The sequence below is a fragment of the Petaurus breviceps genome, unplaced genomic scaffold (genome assembly GCF_028583685.1).
Source record: "Petaurus breviceps papuanus isolate PSGF00001 unplaced genomic scaffold, PetGlider_PUasm1.0 174, whole genome shotgun sequence".
In the NCBI taxonomy this organism is placed as follows: Eukaryota; Metazoa; Chordata; class Mammalia; order Diprotodontia; family Petauridae; genus Petaurus; species Petaurus breviceps.
Window position 1 is genome coordinate 56,913,405 of NW_027185761.1, and position 18,424 is coordinate 56,931,828.

General features: G+C 46.2%; 1 protein-coding gene across 2 annotated transcripts in view; it reads left to right on the forward strand.

Annotated features, from left to right (window-relative positions):
- FAM107A (family with sequence similarity 107 member A) overlaps window positions 1–8,256 on the forward strand; it is a 124,342-nt gene extending 116,086 nt beyond the window's left edge. For both annotated transcript variants that reach the window (XM_069084238.1, XM_069084237.1), the window contains 2 exons: window positions 2,469–2,625; window positions 4,352–8,256. In XM_069084238.1, the coding sequence (XP_068940339.1) occupies window positions 2,469–2,625; window positions 4,352–4,456 (262 nt within the window). In that variant the 3' untranslated portion in view covers window positions 4,457–8,256. The remainder of the gene's footprint in view (window positions 1–2,468; window positions 2,626–4,351) is intronic.
- Window positions 8,257–18,424: the final 10,168 nt, after the last annotated feature.

The window sequence follows — 18,424 nt, forward strand, 5'->3', positions numbered from 1 at the left end:
CATGCCTCAGTTCTCTAACCAATCATACTGATTTCATCATTCAAGATGCTGAGTTCTTTTAACCAATCATAACTTGTTTCCTGCCCACAAAATCCTATTCTTTGTTCTGTCCCCAAAACAATCTATAACAGTAAGCCAGTCCCCCTCTTTCAGGGTCTTAGCTTATCTGAGGAAGCTTAGGTTCTGCCCACTGATATGTCTGTGCATTTCTAATAAATTGATCACACTAAGAACTTTGTGCCTCAGTGTACCTTAATTTTAACTGCCGCACTGAGTCAAAGTACAACACCAATACGTCCCCCAGATAGCAGTTCTTGGCCAGTTCTCCCCCATCAGAGAAAGAAACAGAAGACAGAGAGACAGAAAGATAGAGACAGAGACAGAGAGGCACCCAATTTCCAGAAAAACAGACGCATTTTGCTTGAAGCCTCTGTGCCCCAAGAAAAAATTCAACTCTGGCTTTCCTTCAATCAGAGTTCAGGGAGTTTGCCTTAAGCCAGGTAAGGTCATGAGCCCAGAATGTACCCCAAGAAAACATTGTGCAATGAGGAAAGCTTTTAGTTGCCTCCTGCCTTGCCCTCGGAGGCTTTTATGAGTCACACAAAGATAATTCGTTCTACAGGGTGCACTGGAGGGGGAGGGAAGTCCATGTCGGCTTGCTATAGAAGGAAGAACTTTCTGGTGGTGAGCATCTTCCAAAAGAAACATGGTCACTAGTGAGTTCTCCATCCCTGGGGGTCCTCAAGCAGGGGTAGGATGAGATCAATCAATCAATGAACAATTGCTAAGTGCCTACTATGCGCCAGGAGCTGTGCTAAGCGCTGGGATGTTATCAAGGGAGCTCTGTTTCTAGACCTCTCATAGAGTCCCCTCTTGCTGGAATCTTCTGACTGGTAACAGTTATTCCCTCTCCTGGTCAGGAAGGGCCACAATTCCTCAGGACCCAGGAGTGAGGGCTCCCCACCCTTTTGGCCTTCAGCCTCCTCCATTCAGTCACAGAATCACAGATTTTTCTTCTGTCTTTCCTTACCTCAAACCTCAATTTTCCTTCTTGCCTTCCTCTCCCCCTTTGTTCTGCCCTCTGGGATTGGGTCAAATACATCTGATCTCTCTTCCCTTTGAATACTGGAACCCAGGTATCCTGTCCCAAGTCTTCCCTTCACCAAGCTAAACCTCCCCAGCTCCTTCAAATGGTCTAACCAGGGAACTGTGTCCTCTTGACTTCTGAGAAAAAGCTTTCCCTTAATTGTAGCCCCAGACTGAAAGAGCTCCTCTGTCTCCCAAATCACAGGACTGGCTAATTTGGAGTTGCAGTCCACTAAGAGCTCAAGATTTTTTTCAGATGAATTTCCATCTTGTCCTCATGAAGTCGATTTTTTTAAGCCTCAGTAATGAGGCTACTTTTCTTCCTATTGTGGTCCCTGGCCATAACAGCCGCAACTGCCAACTTCCTGGAGTTCTAGTTCCTGCCCTAGTAAATGACTATTAGAGATGCAGCCTTGGAATGAGGAAGACCTGGTCCAAATCCTGACCACCAGCCTCTGACACAAACCAGCTGTGTGACCCTGGGCAAACCACTTCTGGTTTGGTAGAAGGAAGGTTCCTTACCTATGACATCACAAAACAAGAACAAAAAGTAATACCCTCAGAGAGGCAGGATGGTGTAATGGTTAGAGTTCTGGCCCAGCAGTTGTGTAACTGGACAAGTCACTCTCAACTCCAAGCAGTCAGCTGCCTACGATTTGTCCAGTAAGCCACAGATCCTGCTTGAACAGGAAGCCTTCTCAGCCATCACCAAAGTTCCATTTTTTACCGCTCTTTCACTGCACACTTAGTTCTACAATAGAATAACGCACTCCCCACAACCCACACAGGTGCATTTTGTGTAATTTGCTTTGGAGCCCACACTAAGCCGAGCTCACCTTTCTCCGGCTCTCCAAGGTTTCCATTCTTCGCATTTTGCAGGAGTGAGCTAAGGTTCCCTGAGAGGTGGGGACCTGCCAGTGTTCCGCTGCGCCTCTCAGAGGCCGCATTTCCCTTCCTGCCGAAGTCTAAGGAGGATAGCGGGAGCAGGGAAGCCAATAGCCTCCCTTGCTTTCCGTTCATTCCACCCATTCTTATAGCCAATCGCCCTCATGACGTCATCGATCCTTTCCCAATAGGAAGGCCGAACAACAACGACCCCATAAGTACATCTTGATTTTTGGAGTAACCCTCCCAAACAGGTGGCAACCTACAGGAAATCCCCTTCATGCTCCCATTTTATTGACAGGTAAACTGAGCTTCACTGACTCCCAGAGCTCCTGCGGGGGTAGGAAGCCAGAGGCGCCTTTATTTCTATGTGCAGATTCCAAGGTCTCATTTTCCAAAGGAGCAATAGGAAGTCCAGATTTTTTTTTTCCATTAAGACTCTTTCCTTGTTCCCTCCCTCCCCTGCCTCTCTCCTGCCCCCACCCTGACACCCGCAGAGGCCTGGGAGTGGACAGCAAGCCCGAGCTGCAGCGGGTCCTGGAGCACCGGCGGCGGAATCAACTGCTTAGGCTGAAGAAAGAGGAAGAAGAGGCCAGGAGACTCAAGTCGCCATTTGAACAAGAGCTCCTGAAGAGACAGCAGCGACTGGAGGAGGTAGGAAAGCCCCCACCACCACCACCACCACCAAATTCAGGGCGTGTTACAGTCAGAGGCCGCCCTGGCACAGGGCAGACATGGGGGAGAAGGGCACGCGGCAGGGGGGGCCCCACTGGCCGCGAGGAAGAGTCTGGAAGGCCAGCTGAGCGCTCCGGCAAAGCAGCCTCCAGGGTCTGCAAAGCCAGGGGCTTAGGCGAGATGTCCAAGGGCCTTTCTAGGCAGAGCGCTCTGTGCTCCTGAGAGCGCACCGTGTGCGATCAGGGTTCTGGCTGCATCACCGAATGAAACAAAACTCTCCTTTGTTAGTTGCTGAAGCTGGGGAGCCCAGCAAAGCCCCGCAAGGGCGGCAAGGGCTTTTCAGAGAATAAGAACTCTGCAATAACGTCTCGGGTTTTACTAGGGACTTTTCCCTGCAAGATGAGACCTGCAGGTACTGTTACCCCAGTTTTACTGATGGAGAAACTGAGTTTCAAAGAACCAAAGTGATCGACATAGGAGGAGAGAACTGGGTTTGGAACCAAGAGGCTTCCGTCCAAATCCTGCCTGATCTACTCTCTGACCTTGGGCAGTGTTTAACTCTGTTTCCTCCTGTATAAAATGTATAAAATAGCTGGCCTATCTGGACTGGGTCCCAGCGGTTCCTTCCATGTAACAGTGTTCTGTGAAGTCAGAGTCTGAGATGAGGGTTTTTAGGCAGCACCATATGGGCAGCCCTGGTGCAGTGGACAGAGCCCTGGGCTTGGAGTCAGAAGGACCTGAGTTCAAATCTAGCCTCAGACATTTACTGGCTATGTGACTATGGGCAAGTCACCTAACCCTGTTTGCCTCAGTTTCCTCATCTGTAAAATGATCTAGAGAAGGAAAAAGTCCTCCAAATGGGGTCACAGAGATTCAGACACAGCTGAACAACAAAGTAGGACAGGGCAAAAAGAAATCCAGGTAATAGCTCCAGATAATGAGAAGAAGATATTTACATGGTGCTCTGAGAGTCGGTCTTTTCTTCATAAGCACCCTAGTAGATAGGTAACAGAAACTATATAGGTAGATAAATGAGCTAGTATCTCATGTAGAGTGTTTTACAAACCCTAAAGCAACAGCTACCTGCTGGGTAGTATTAGCAATAATATGATCCTCGTTTGTAGATGGGCAAACAGACCCAGTGGTTTTTAGGGACTTGGTATGGTGGAGAGAGCACTGGATTTGCAGTCAGGAGACCCAGCTTCTAATTTTTGCTATTTAAATTTATTTAATATTTGTATTTAAATGAGTCACTTACCATGGAGGGGCTCTAGGTTTAAAGGGGCCTGGCTCTTTATAGGGGCCTGGCTCAAGCTGGAAGGAACCTCAGGGCTGAAAGGCGACCTTATACAACCCCTTCATTTTATAGGACTAGAAAGAATAAGTGACTTTGCCAGAGTCACACTGGAACTGTATGTTGTAAAGTCTCAGAGGTGGGATAGGAACGCAGGGCTCTTCACTGACCACACCGTTGCCGAATCTACAAGAGAGCGACTGTGGAGCTGGCCAAGGTGTTGCCATCCAGCTCCAAGCTCTGCATTCATGTGACTTGCTCAGGTTAGGTTCAGTGCCAGGTCTCCTGAGTCAGTGTCCACTAACACAGTGCTGAGCACAAAGTTAGTGCTTAATAAATGTTTGTCCATCAACTAAGATCTAAAAACAGCCTCAGTGCCCCCCCTGACTTATTGACTTCTCTTTTCTTCAGATGGAAAAAGAAACCAAAAAGGAAGAAGACCAGGCACCTGAATTTATTAAAGTTAAAGAAAATCTGCGGCGGATTGCCACAATAGCGGGGGAGGAACAAGTCTAGCAGGTGAAGACAGAGCATGGGCACCCACCAGGACTCCCAGAGCCTCCCCCCCAGCAGCATCTACACCCACGTGTATCCCGGCATCTCTGTGTACCACACGGACATCAGCAACAACACCTTTGGGAGTCCCCGGCACTAACGCTTGTTCCAAAATGCCTCGTGGTGGCTCTGGGTCCAGAACAGGGTTATTTTAATGGTCAAGGTATATGTAGCACTCACTAGTAAGAACCTTCCCACGAGGATGGCCATGGCCCCACTGCCGGGGGCTCTCCTCCCTGTGGGCACACTAACATCTCAATCCTCTTCTTTCTCAGTAACAACCCCCCAGGTGTATTCTGAGCAAAGACCTGCCCACATCAGAAATTCCAGCATGTTGAAGGAGAGGGCGGGCCCACATACAAGTGTTTTTGTCTGAAGGGAAAGCTTGAGACTTGGTGAACCAGATGTCATTGACATTTCAGTTTGAGAATCACAGGGGCCACTTAGTGGCAGCCTCTCTGTGGCATGGCCTTGCTGATCCACACAAATGGCCCCTGGCTTCAATCTGCCCAGGGGCTGTAAGCTAGGCTGTCCTAATCAGAGCTTGGCCCCATCTGGCCAAAAAAAGCTGCCAAGTATTTGGAAGCCTGAGTTCCTAATTCCCCCCAGATTTGCCAGCCATAGAGCTTGAGGTCACCAGCACAGAGATGATCATTCTTGGGGCCAGGATCAGCCATGCCTGCTAGGGAGATGACATCATACTAGGCTGTCATGACAGAGGATCACCAAGATACCCTCACCCCACCCCCCAGGAGCAGCTGACCTATCTGCATCTAGTGTTCAGCCCTGACTTACTGGGCTCCTTCTGACCACCCACTCCATTTACTTTTCTGTCTCCTTACCCACTCACCCCCCAACCAGGGGCTCCCTGTACTCCCCTGAGTTCTGTGCCATCTTGTGATGCCTTATATTTTTAAGAAAACTGGAGAATGTTTATCTCCCAGGCTCCCCACCCCTGTTGCTTCAACTGGACCCCTATATTATTACATTATTTTGAACAGAATTCCGCCCAAGAAGGAAAGAGCTGGGCAGAGGGTGGGGGAGGGAGAGAGGGGGAGAGAGAGACAGAGAGAGAGAGAGAGAGAGCCAGCAGCGACAGCTGGGACCACGCTTTGTTCCACCCAGTCCCTCACCAGGATCAGTTCAATCTGGAAGAGTTGTACAAAGCCAATGTATCTGTTCATGCCAGCTACCCCAATGTCAGTGCTCAACAGCCCTAAGGGCTGAGAGTTAAACCATATTTAACCACCTCCCTAATCTAACTGCATATCAGAGGCAGACCAAAGGAACCTTGGAGAATACAAAACAGTTTAAAACAAAACCGTCATAGGCCCTGTGTAGTGAAGAGAAAGCCCACCTCAGAGTCAGAAAGAACTAGGCCTATTCTGGGTGACTGGTCCCCAGCAGACTACCAGGCCCTCAGTGCCCCCAGCATTAAGACAAGGAGTTTCAGGGAAGGTGCTGACCCTCACTGGTCCAAATCACAAACCTTGGCTAAACAAGACAAAACAAATCAAAACATCTGAATGAATGAATGAAACTGTGAAGCAGATCTTTATCTTTAAATATCTGTAATATCTTTAAGCTGTATAAAAATTCCAGTTGCTGGCAGAACCTTCATGAATGAGATAAGACTGAATGAGTGAAGCGCCAAACCTGAAACCAAGGTCTTTTCCAAAGCACTTTATCTCCCTGTAGTAACACAGTCCAATCCCCATCCCACCTCCCATTGGACCACACCAGCCTGCCAGGAACAATGGGCTTGTACTAAAGAGAATTCTTCATGATGTTCATATTGATGTATTTGTCAAACAATTCCCAGTGAGTGAAACTCCTTTGAAGGGAAGGAAAAACAAAATGGAAGGGGAGGGAGGAAGAAAAAGTGAACTTGGGACTTTAAATTCCAAGGTCCTGGAGAGAGCTGTGGCACGATGGGCTTGTCCATCTAAGTTCCTTCAATCTCATGCTCAGAGGTGTTCTCCCATGGAAAGCTGGGGCCTTTCAAACATAAACAGCCCCAGGACTGGATGTCAAGAAGCTTGGATTCTGGACCCAGGTCTGCCACCAAATCGCTATGTGTAAATCCTTTCATGTCTCTGGGCCTCAGTTTCCTCCTCTGTGAAACTAGGAGGTTGAACTAGACCTTCCAGCTCTAAAACTCTGAAGAGCAGTGGTAGGCAGTGCAACCCATGCTGGCCTCCCAGTTCTTATGTGCTAGCTCATTAAATATCAAATGTTTCTGCTGAAAATCTCGGCACCATCCTGAGGTCAAAAGGGTCACATGTAGTCCATGGGTTTCGTTTTGGACACTAGAAAACTAAACAAACCCCAAGATCTCCTCCAGTCCTCAGATTCTGATTCTCAATTAATCATTGGTTCCTAGAATTAGGAGATGTTCAATCTGTTCCCAAAAAAGTATCCCCCGTCCAACATGCCTGACAAGTGGTCATCTAGCCTGTGCCTGAAGGCTTCCAATGAGGGAGCCCACTGTCTCCCGGGGCAGCCCATTGCCCTCTGGGGCATCACATTTCATCTGGTCTCTACCCATGGCTCCTGGGTCTGCCCTTCGAGGTCAGATGGTCGTGCCCTTTAAGGTCATGTCTTCTACATGACAGGCCTTCAAATATCTGATGGTGGTCTTCATGTTTTTCCTGAGTCTCCTCTTCTTCAGGCCTTCCAACCAAAGCTCACAAGGTATGAATTCAGTATCACCTTGGCTGGCCTCTTCTGCACATTCTCCAGTTTATTGGCCCATCTAAGATGGGGTATTGGGAAATCAGGACAGCACTCCAGAAGCAGCCTGGCAGGGGTATCATAGGATCAGCATCTCCTTATGCCCAGAGCCTGTGCCTCTCAAGGCAGCCCAAGATGGCCTCAGGTCTCTTCTGACTGACACCACCCATCATTCAGACTGCACTTGTTTCCTAGACTAATTTTTTTTTTTTTAAGGAAAAAGATTCAGGACAACCAGGTGGTACAGTGAATAGAGCACTGGCCTTGAGTCAGGAGGACCTGTTCAAATCCAGCCTCAGACACTTAACTCTTACTAACTGTGTGACCTTGGGCAAGTCACTTAACTCCAATTGCCCTGTTCTCCCCCCTCCAAAAAATAACAATTAAAAAAAAAGATTCAAGAAACAAAACAAGTTCATCATCTTCCCTCTTTAAAATTACACTCTCTAGGCTTTGCTAAAAGGCTTCAAAGGTAGAATTTGAGATGAAAGGCCTCTCTTCAGCCCCTACAAGTTCAGTTGGAAAAAAAAAAGCCTGTTGATTCCTATTTCAGTGATGGCCAAGAAAGTCGACCACAAGAAAGCTATCAGACTGGTTTTGCTTTCCTACCTGACAAATTCCGGGTATGAAAGTCGGTTGAATTGAATACTGAATTACATGACTCCCCAATAATGCTGGAAGGGACTTTGGAAACAGAGTCCAATTCCCTTGTGAAAGATCCATGAGGAAACTGAGGCTCAGACCAGGAAAGGGCCAGAGTAATATGGCTAGTCAGTGGCCAGGTTGGAACTTGAACTCAGATCTCTCACCCCAAGAATGGTGTCCTTTACATGAGCCCATGCTGACTTCTTGGAAGATGTTCCTGTCCAATGCACCCATGCTCTCCAGGGAAGTGTGCAGTAGGCAGGTGTGATCTGCATTATGGAGTCTGCCTTCTGAAAGGGCAATGGGGACAATGCTGACGTTCTCCATCAAAAGTGATGCATGGCTCCAAAATAAAGCTGAGAGTTCTCCAGTCTCCTAAAGAATCTCACTTGAAATGTCTCTTTATTGTTCTAAGTTGAGAAGGACATGGGCCAGTTGGGCAGGGCAGGAGAAGCAGGCCCAGGAAAGGAAGAGAGGACTCCAGCAAGTGGGCACTGGGAATATCCAAGGAGAAAAGGGGTGAGGGGAGGCAGCTCAGAAAGGGGAGAAGAAACCCACCTGGTGGCTGGTATTCATGATCTGATGGCTCCATCTGACCAGTGGCTCTGCCCCTGGCATCCATAGATTCTTAAAGACCAAGAAGTAGGCAGACAAAGGATTTTTCATTTGTCTGAGGCACTGATGTGGTAGAAGGAGCACTGGCCCTGAATTCACATCTTCTTCGCCCTTGGGTAAGTCACTTAATTAATATCTTTGGGCCTCAGTTTCCTCATCTGTAACATGAGGAGGTTGGCCTAGATGGTTCCTAAGATGTATTTTAGTTTTAGATCCATGATTCCATTTCCTAGTTTGGGAAGCTTAAATCTGCAGAGCCCAAGATCTCCTCTCAAAGGATTCTGACAGCCTGGCTACAGGCCATATCCAGAGGAGTTGAGAAATAAGGAGGTAGGTCCTCTGACCCCAGATCTATACCACCCTGGGCCTCAGTGTGACCACAAAACATACGAGGACTAGAAATAGAGATAGAGCCCACAAACTCTGGCCAGAAGAGTATGGATAAAAGGTAGGGGGCAGGGGGAAGGAAAAGGGATGGAAGGCACTGTGATGTGTCTCAGTCACAGGGTATAAGGAGGATGGTGGTGATGGGAATGGGGGAAAGATGACATGTGACGTGACAAGCAGCTGGGGGACATACATCAGACACTGAATGAGAGCCAGAACTCAGGTGGGGACAATTGGGGCATTATCCCAAGGAACCTGTACCTGCAGTTCTTCAGCAGCACAGATACAACAGATCTCAGCACCTCCTTTGGGGGGAAGAGGGTTGTTTTCCAGAGCTGTGATGGTGTCTATGTAGAGAACCCCTGGTGTGGAATTACCTTCACCAATGAAGCCACATCTGCCTGTTACATTTAGTCTGAGAGAGTCACCAAAAAGCAACCAGTCAGCAAAAAGAACTTGCTAGAACATGGAACATAGGAAGCTACCAGATGGTAACTGGGCTGAGATCCTCCCCTATCTTACCTAGGAACCCCTCTTCCCCCAAAAAAGAAGTTGGTTTAGGAATATAATGGAATATTTCTGTGTCTTTAGAAATGGCAACTATGAAGAATACAAAGAAAACTGGAAGACATAGGAAGAAGAAATCAGGACCAACAATGTATCCCTGAGTTATAACTATGTAAAAAGCAACAATAATAATAGCAGAGGGTATTACATACATTACAATGTGTAAAAGCAACACCTGCCCCCCAGTTAGTAAGATAAAATGAGAGAATATTTATAAATCTTAAAGCACTGCTAGTTCATGCTAAAACAAGGGTCTGGGAAACATCCATCTGGTCCAAACTCATGCATACAAGGAGGATACTGAGGCTCAGAAACAGGGTGACTTGGTAGCAGAGTCAGGACTAAGACCCAACTTCTGAAAGCCTGTCTGGGGTCACTCTACCCTGCAGTCATAGCTGGATTACCCAGCAGCCCCCTGGGCATGTGCCTGGTGCCCCCCCCCCCCAAGGGGGCGGGTGGTAGAGCTGTGAGCAGCAGACACCTAGCAGCACTGTCCAGGTGTGGCCACATGTCTGCGCACCATCTATTAAGAAGAACCATAGGGTGTGAGCCAGGTGGGTAGTGAAGCCCCACACTCAAGGTAATTCAATCCAGCAAGGATTTATTAACTCCCTGCTCTACAGAGGGGACACAGCACACACACAGATAAGTACAAAGGGACTGACCACTAGCAGGGGGCAAGGGGAAGAGAAGAACCCCAGAGAGCTGACCGTCCTGATCTGAAATGAGTGCTTGCCTTTCTGGACCTTTCCCTGCCGACCCCTGAATAGACAGAGAGTGGCTTTGTGCCTTTGATGGCCTGTTCTTTGGCTTAAGTTCTGGCTCGATGCCTAAGGACTTTGTTACATGCCAGATACACTCCACTGCCTCCCTCCAAAAACAGAAAACCACTGCAGCCTCAGGTAATTAGGGGCAATTAAAGGAAGAAGGAAATGTTTGCAGCACGTTTCCGGTTTTTCTGCATAGGCAGAAAATCTAAACAGTACATCCGTGTTCTGGTAGGATATCTCATCCACGTGGAAAGTCCTTCCCCAAACTCAGACTGAAACCCCCCCATACACACTCAGCCCCGCCATTTCTTTTCCATATCTTTCCATTAAGCCTCCATAGAGGATTCATACAATGTGTTAATGAAGGCCCTTCTCCTTATTCTTTTAACATCTCAGGGTTGAGACCAGCCTCAGGCTGTCAATCTTAGGTCAGCTCACCTTCTCTTCATATACACAGTGGGGAGGGACCTCAGGGACCACTGAGTTCCACCCCCCAGACCTGACCCAGAAATCCCTCAACAACATTTTCAACAAGCCATCCTCTGACCTCTGCTGGAGACTTCCATGGAGGGGAAGATCACAACTCCCCAAAGTGGCCCATTCCACAGAGAAATAGCTCTCATTGTTAGGACCTTATGTCTTTGCATCCAGCCTAAACCTGCCTCTCTCCTTCTGCCCCCAGTTCTGTCCTCTGAGGCCAAGAAGGACAAGTCTAGAGAGACAGTAGGTATATTGGAAAGAACACGAAAACCCACCTCTACCCCTTAGAACCTTGTGTGACCCTGGACAAACCCCCGCCCTTCCTCCTCTGGAATGTGAAGGGGGTGGACTCCACAAGCTCAGCTCTAGACCTGTGGTCCTCTGATAGGCCCCCTCCCTCTTCCCTTTGACAGTCCTTCAAAAACTGAAGTAGCCTCTGATTCCCAGGTCCTTCTATTGACAAGATTTTTCCCTGTATCACGATTCTACAGAATTTGAAATGCTCACCAGACAACACAGAGTGACAAATACATTGAACCAAAGGCTTAACCAATACATAGAATACCTAAGTCTACTGTGGACTAGCAATAATTTTGTAAATGTAATTAATTACACTGTCTTCTCACTCTTCTGTCTCCTATATATGAAGAGGCACTTGGATGACACAAAAGACTCAAGTTAGGGAGACGAGTTCAAATCTCCCTTCAGATAGTGTGATGCTGGGCAAGTCATTTAACCACCACCTGTTTCCTCATCTGTAAAATAGGAAAAATAGCAACCCCTGCCCCCCAGAGTTGTAAAGACGAAATGGGAGAATATTTATAAATCTTAAAACACAGTCAGTTCACGCTAAAACAAGTCCATCCCTTCCATCAATGTTGCTATTCAGTCCTTTCACACTCTTCATGGTCCCACTTGGGGTTTTCTTGGCAAAGATGTTGGAATGATTTGCCATTTCCTTCTCTAGCTCATTTGCAGATGGGACACTGAGATAAACAGGGTTAAGTGACTTGTCCAGGGTCACACAGACAGTACCTCTCTGAGGCCAGATTTGAATTTGGGAAGATGAGTCTTACTGACTCCAGGCCTGGTCCTCTGTATACTACACTACCTAGCTGCCTCAAGCCAATAATTTAGTAACTAAGTCCTAGAGTGTTCCCTGAGGCATCTTACCCAGGGCTATAAAGCTAGGAAGGCTCTGAGGCAAGATTTGAATCCCAGGTCTGCCTGGCTTCAAGCACAGCACCTAGCCACTCTGTCACCATCACCATGTGTGAGACTACTCACCTTTTGTTCTTTAGAGGGAAATATATTTTTTCAGGATTTTTCAGATTTCATTTAATTTGGGGTTTCTTAACCATTCTGGGGTCCCTGACCCCTTCAGCACTTAGTCTGGTGACACCTCTGAACCCCCCCCTTTCAGAATCCTGTTTTTAATTAATTGAAGGAAATGCAAAATGTCCATTAGAGATGAATGAAAATAACCAGCTAAGTTCACAGATTCCCTGAGATATATCCACAAACCCTTCTGGGCCCAGGTTAGGAATCCCTGATTGGGGGAGGCCAGGTAGCACAGCAAGTAAGAGCACTGGCTCCAGTGTCAGGATGACCAGGGGATCAAATCTGGGCTCAGATACTTAGCACCACACCCAGAAATAACTGGATGTGTAACCTTGAACAAGTTACTTAACTCCAATTGCTTAAAAAAAATAAATAAATCAAAAGAATCCCTGATTGACTTGGGGTCAGCTCTTCTCAGATTAATTTTCTCTTGTTCTTTCAACTTATATTCAGTATAATCTTTGTTTTCTGAATCTGCTCCTTCCTTTCAGACTCTACAAAGTTCTAATGACATTCTTATAGTAAAATAAAACTACTCAATGGCTCATTTGTATATTTTAACATTGAAATATACATTTTTTAAGATGTCAAACTCTTTGGAAATAAAAGAACATAATCATAAGTCTGATTTCCCTTGGGGTGGAACAGGGAGAAATTGGCATTGTAATTTTAGAAAAACTTTTAAACTTCTTTTAAATGGGGTTTTCCCAGGGTGGGGTGGGGTTCTGATACATCATAAATTAAGAGGGAAAGCCCTTCCAAGTCCTGCCCCTCAGGGAATCCAGAAGATTTTAATTCACCTCTGATCTGTCTGTGGTCATGTTCCAAGTTGCCTGCTCTCTATGGCTGGCCAGCCTTATGCCTAGAGATTGGTCTAGTGGCATGATGTTGAGGGGCCCCAAAGACCCTCTCCTACCCAAACCTATCTCCTTCACTGGTTGCCTTCTGCTGCCTTATTGATCTAAGAGGGTAGACCCTGGATACATTTCTGATGCTACCACCAGCTTATGTGTGACCTAGGGCTAATCATGGCCTTGATAAGTGCATCAGGGAGACACATGTAGAGAGTTTTTCAAAGTCCAAGGCTGGGAAAGGTCATTATTGACCAGCCCAGTGACTGGGGATTGGGCATCTGGGCATGAGGCTTCCTAGAAGAGCTGTCATTTGAACTGAACTTTAAAGGAAGTATAAGAATTCAATAGGGAAGAGAGGGAAGGAAGGCCTTTGGGGCCTAGAGAATAGCTTCAGCAGAGATCCAGAAGGTGAGAAGGCATGGGAAGTCCTCAGAGAAGACAAGTGGTCCTGTTTGGTTGGAAGGAAGTAATATAAAATGAAGGTAGGAAGGTAGCAAGGTGCCAGTGGAGGAAAGCCCTTCAATGCCTGGCCAAGGGGTTTAAACTCCTATTGTGAATGCAAGGTCCTTGAGAACAAGGATTATATTTGCTTTTCTATTTGTAGCCTCTGTGCTTGGTATACTGTAGGTACTTAATAAATGATTTTTCATTCAATAATTTCCCAAAGTCACATAGATAGTAGTAAGTTGCAAAGTCAGGATTTGAACTCAGATCTTGTGACTGAAAGTTGAGTACTCTTTTCACCAGCTGTACAATTCTTCCCAACAGATTCAGCAACAGGTCTCAGCTGGTGGCAATAATAAGCCAAGATTCTTTTGTACTGGGAGGTGTTTGGCTAACTGCTTGAAGTGGATGGAGAAAAGGAGAAAGGGCTTCCCTAGTGTTCCTAAATCACAAGTCTGATCATATCCCTTCCTTCCTCAAGAATTTTCTATGACTCCCTATTGCCTCCAGGAAAGCAGGATTAGAACACTGAAAATGAAAAGAACACTAAGAAGGAAGATAAAATCTAAGTGTTCAAAACTGCACAATAGTGCCAGAAAACAGATTATGAAATATATCTCTCCTCTTGGCAGAGAGGCAGGGGACTACAAACATAGAAAACTGTCTAAAACATCTCTATGTAGTCAATGCTATGGTTGTTTTCACTGAAGTTTTTGCTCCTGAGAAGGGGTCAGAGCTGGGAGGGCAAGGCAAAGGATATGGCCAAAAACAATGGTGACATGAAAACCAAAGACATTAATACAATAATCTCCCACCTCCATGCCTTTGCCTGGCTGTTTCCCATTCCTAGAACGCATGCCCTCCTCATTTCTGCCTCTTAGAAGCCCCTTGTCCAGTTTTCTTCATGTCCTATGCCCCCTTCCATAGGAAGCCATTCCTGATACCTTCAATTACTCTCTAATACTTCTCATGAATAGACTTTTCTGTTTATATACTGTATCCCTCTAGTAGAATATAAGGTCCCCAAGGGCAGGAATCATCTTTCATTTTGTCTGTGTCTCCCCATGTCTACCACACCACCTTGTACATGGTAGGCGCTCAATAAAGGTTTGTTGGATTGGTTTGCATTCCAGTGCTTCCAAGCTTGATGGCAAAACCATTCTGGTGCATCCTCCCACCCAGCTGTCTCATCTCATCCTCACTTCTCATACTCTCCTCTTCTGGCAGAATGGCACAAGGGGTTGGAGGTGGGCAAATATTCATTGTGACCATTCTACATGCTGTGGTGTAATGGAAAGTGTGCTAGATTTGGAGTCAGGAGAGACCTTGGTTTGACTCCCACCTTGAATACTGTGGATCATAGACTCAAAGATCAACATTTCTCTCCTCCATTCCCTTCTCTCCAGTTGTCCTAGCTCAGGTATTTATCTCCCACCTACATTACTGCAACTGGCCTCCTAATTGGCCTCCCTGCCTCAGTCCTTTCCTCCTTGCCAATCCATCTTTCACAGAACCTCTAAACCAATATCCCTCAAGTATAAATGACTCCCCTGCTCAAAGAGCTTCAATGACTCCCTATGGTCTTTAGGTGAAAATACAGACTCCTATTTGTGTAAACAAGAGGTACCTGAAAGCAATGCCTTAACCCAAAAGGGCTGATTCTTAATGGTGCTGTTGTCCATTCTTTATTTCAAGAACCAATGATGTCACAGGTAAGGTCTGGACTTGTGCCTAAATTGGATTCAAGTGAGGCACAACTGAAAAAAGTTGTCAGCCTCACTCTCTTCCTGAGTCACTGAAGTCCAGTGACAGGTGACAAGTCAAGAGGACTGGTAAGGGGCCAGGATGCAGCAGATGAACTTAATGTCTTTGATGTCTGACCAAGCCCTAACCATTCTACAGCACTCTACTGCCTCAGCTGCCTTCATGGCCATTGGAACCAATAGTTGTCACGTAGAGAAGAGTGGGAAAGGTTTGGTTTTTTTCAAGTGGAAGGAAAAGGGAAGAGCTTCCATGCTTCAAAAAAAAAAAGTGAGCTGTGTTTTTAAAGAATGACAAGACCCTCACTTTGCATTTTGACCGTGAGGCAATGAAAACAGTTTTTTTAATTGTTTGTATTCCCTTATTTGACCAGGTAGGTCAAGGTAAAGTTTCCTATCTCTTTAGTCCACTGTGATCTAAGGGCAGAGGACTACAGAGTCACCATTCTATCAAGATGCTTCCCGATTGGCTGAAAATGAGGCTGGGCTTGGTTAAATAGTCAATGAATGAGTGCTGAAGAGCTCCAGTGAGTTAAACCTTCTCTTGGTTTTAGGCATATTTATTCTCGTGGGGCTGGGGGTAGTAGGGAAGAGAAAGGGAGGAGAGAGTGACAGTCAAGGGGCAATCAGAGTAGCCAGGTTGGATATGGGAAATATTTAGGAATTATCTTGACAGTATATTGTTTTTGAATCTGTATATTCAACTACCTTTGTTGTTAAATTATGGAAAAATACCTTCTCGTAGTCTGGAGTGTGCAAATATGAGACAGAGTCAGGGACTAGGCCTGTGATTACACTGCTATAGGGAACTCCCAGGTGAGGAAATTTCATCCACCAATGTAGGTTGCCATCTTCTTTGCAACTTAGAGTCCTAGAACATGCCCAGACACATGGATAGTATATGTCAGAGGCAGGACTTTAACCAGTCTTCCTCACTTTGAGGTTGGTTCTCCATCAATTACATGATTAGAGGAGCCAGAAGAGAATAGGAGTCAGGCAATAAGTAGGATCCAGGAAGGGCACCCAGAAGCGGTACCAGTGGCAGAAGGAGCTAAAGACAAAAGGTCTGTGGACTTTGGGTATAAGGAGGCTCAGAGCCAGGAGACCCCAGACCTTGAGTTAAGGGCTCAAGGAGCCAAGGTGTCATAATGAGTGTAAGGTAAAGGAGGTTGGGGCTTGAAGGTGAGGTCCTATGGGTGGGATGGAGGAGGAGGACGTGGTGTCCTAGGAAGATAACAGAGGGTCAAAGAGGTCTAAGTCCAAACACATAATAAATGCTTATTGACTGACTACCTCCTTGACATTGAGATTAGTTCATTCTACATGAAGAGGCTAGGTCCAGGCTGAAAGGCTCATGGTAAGTGTCAGCTTCCTGGTTTAGGTTACACATGGGTTTCTATGGGGCTATAGTGACACAGGGCCTTGTGGGTATGCGGCACCAATTAGCAGGAGACGGCTATTGTCTTTCTCCTCCTCTTGCCCTTGCCTCCTAAGAGTCCACCCAATAAAGAGGCCCTAGCTAGAAGGGCCTGCCCCTCTGCTCTTCCAAATCCATGTTAAAGCAAGGCTTTCAGGGGAACGATCAATCCCAGATGGGTCATTGGGCTCCATTTTGTGAAAACAATATATTTGATTATGAAGGGAAATTTATCCTACCTAGTCCCATCATTAAACAGCTTAGCAGAGGCATTGTGGGCTTCTCTCCCTCTCCTCAACCAACCTTTTCTCCTTTGTATTAAGCTTCTCATATAGAATCTGTTATTTAGAAAATTAAGAGAAGGCAAACACCTTCTTGTGAGGGAAGAAGAAGTGGAGAAGGAGAATAGAGACAGCAACATCAGCATTTCTTCATCCCAGGGCACTGACTGGCTGCACTGTCAATGAGTGTCAGGTCAGCTGATGCACAGCCGTGATCCTGGGTAGTACTAGCTGATGCTGAGTGATAGATGAGAGCAGTAAAATGGGCAGTGAGGCACGCCATGGTTTTCTCCTACTTTGTTTTCATGTGCCGCAATAGTACAGAGCCTATGGCTATGGCTTTAGCTCTTTTTCTTTTTTATGAGTTTCCTCATTGAGGGACGGAGCCAAGATGGTGGTGTAGAAGCAGGAAAACTCCATTCCCTCCCCCCACAACCACCTCAAATACCTATAAAAAAATTACTCTAAACAAACTTTAGGGCTACAGAACCCACAAAGTGACAGAGAGAAACAAATCTCCCGCAGAAGGCAGCCCAGAAGACAGACAGGAAGGGTCCATTGCAGCACGCTGGAAGCAGAACCCAGCCCCTGAGCACATGTGGTTTTAGCCTCAGGGTAGCCCAACCAGCCATGCTTGGAGGGACCTAGGAAAAGTGGATCACCAGCAGCTTTGGCGATCTCCAGAATTATCAAACCATAAATGCCAAAGACAAAGTGAGAGGTCAGTGTAGACTTTGGGAACAGGGGGTTCAGGAGTGTGATCTGCCCTTTGCCCCCTGGAGGGAGAAGCAGCTGAGGTGCAGTGGCCAGCGCTGCATGGCTGCTTCAGAGCTCCTGGCCTGAAGATTGTAGGGGGACTAAGCAAACATTCTGAAAGGTAATTGCTCTTGCTTTAACCTGCTTGGATCTGGATTGCTGTCTAGAGTGGAGGTCCTGGGGTGGGTGACCAGGTTCCAGAGACAGTGAAGGCTTCAGAGAGGGAACCCAAGTAATAGCTCCAGCAGCTTCAAAAACCCCAGTGATTTAGGACAAAGCTCTCCTCTCTGGAAGCAGAGTTCTACTGTGGCAAAAAGCTCAAAAGTCAAGTAATTAAGTAGCAACATGAGCAAGCAAAGGAAGCAAAGAAAGCACAGCCATCTTATTTTAGATTCCTATTTTGGGGACAAAAAGTATCAAAGCATGAAACAGGAGGAAGACAATGAAGTCAGAACTCCTGCACCAAAAGCTTCCAAGAAAAATATGAACTGGTTATAGGCCATAGAGGAGCTTAAAAAGGATTTTGAAAATCAAATAAGAGAAGTAGAGGAAAAATTAGAAAGAGAAATGAGAGTGATGCCAGAAAATAATGAAAAGTGAGTCAACAACCTGACTAAAGAAAATAACATCTTAAAAAATAGATGAACTCAAATGGCAAAAGAGGCTCAAAAAGGCAATGAGGAGAAGAATGTCTTAAAAAGCCAAATTTGCCAGATGGAAAAAGAATCTCAAAAGTTCACTAAAGAGAATCGTTCCTTCAGAATTAGATTGGAGCAAATGGAAGCTAATGACTTTATGAGAAATCAAGATACTATTAAACAGATCCAAACAAATGAAAAAATAGAAGACAATGTGAAATATCTCATTGGAAAAACCACT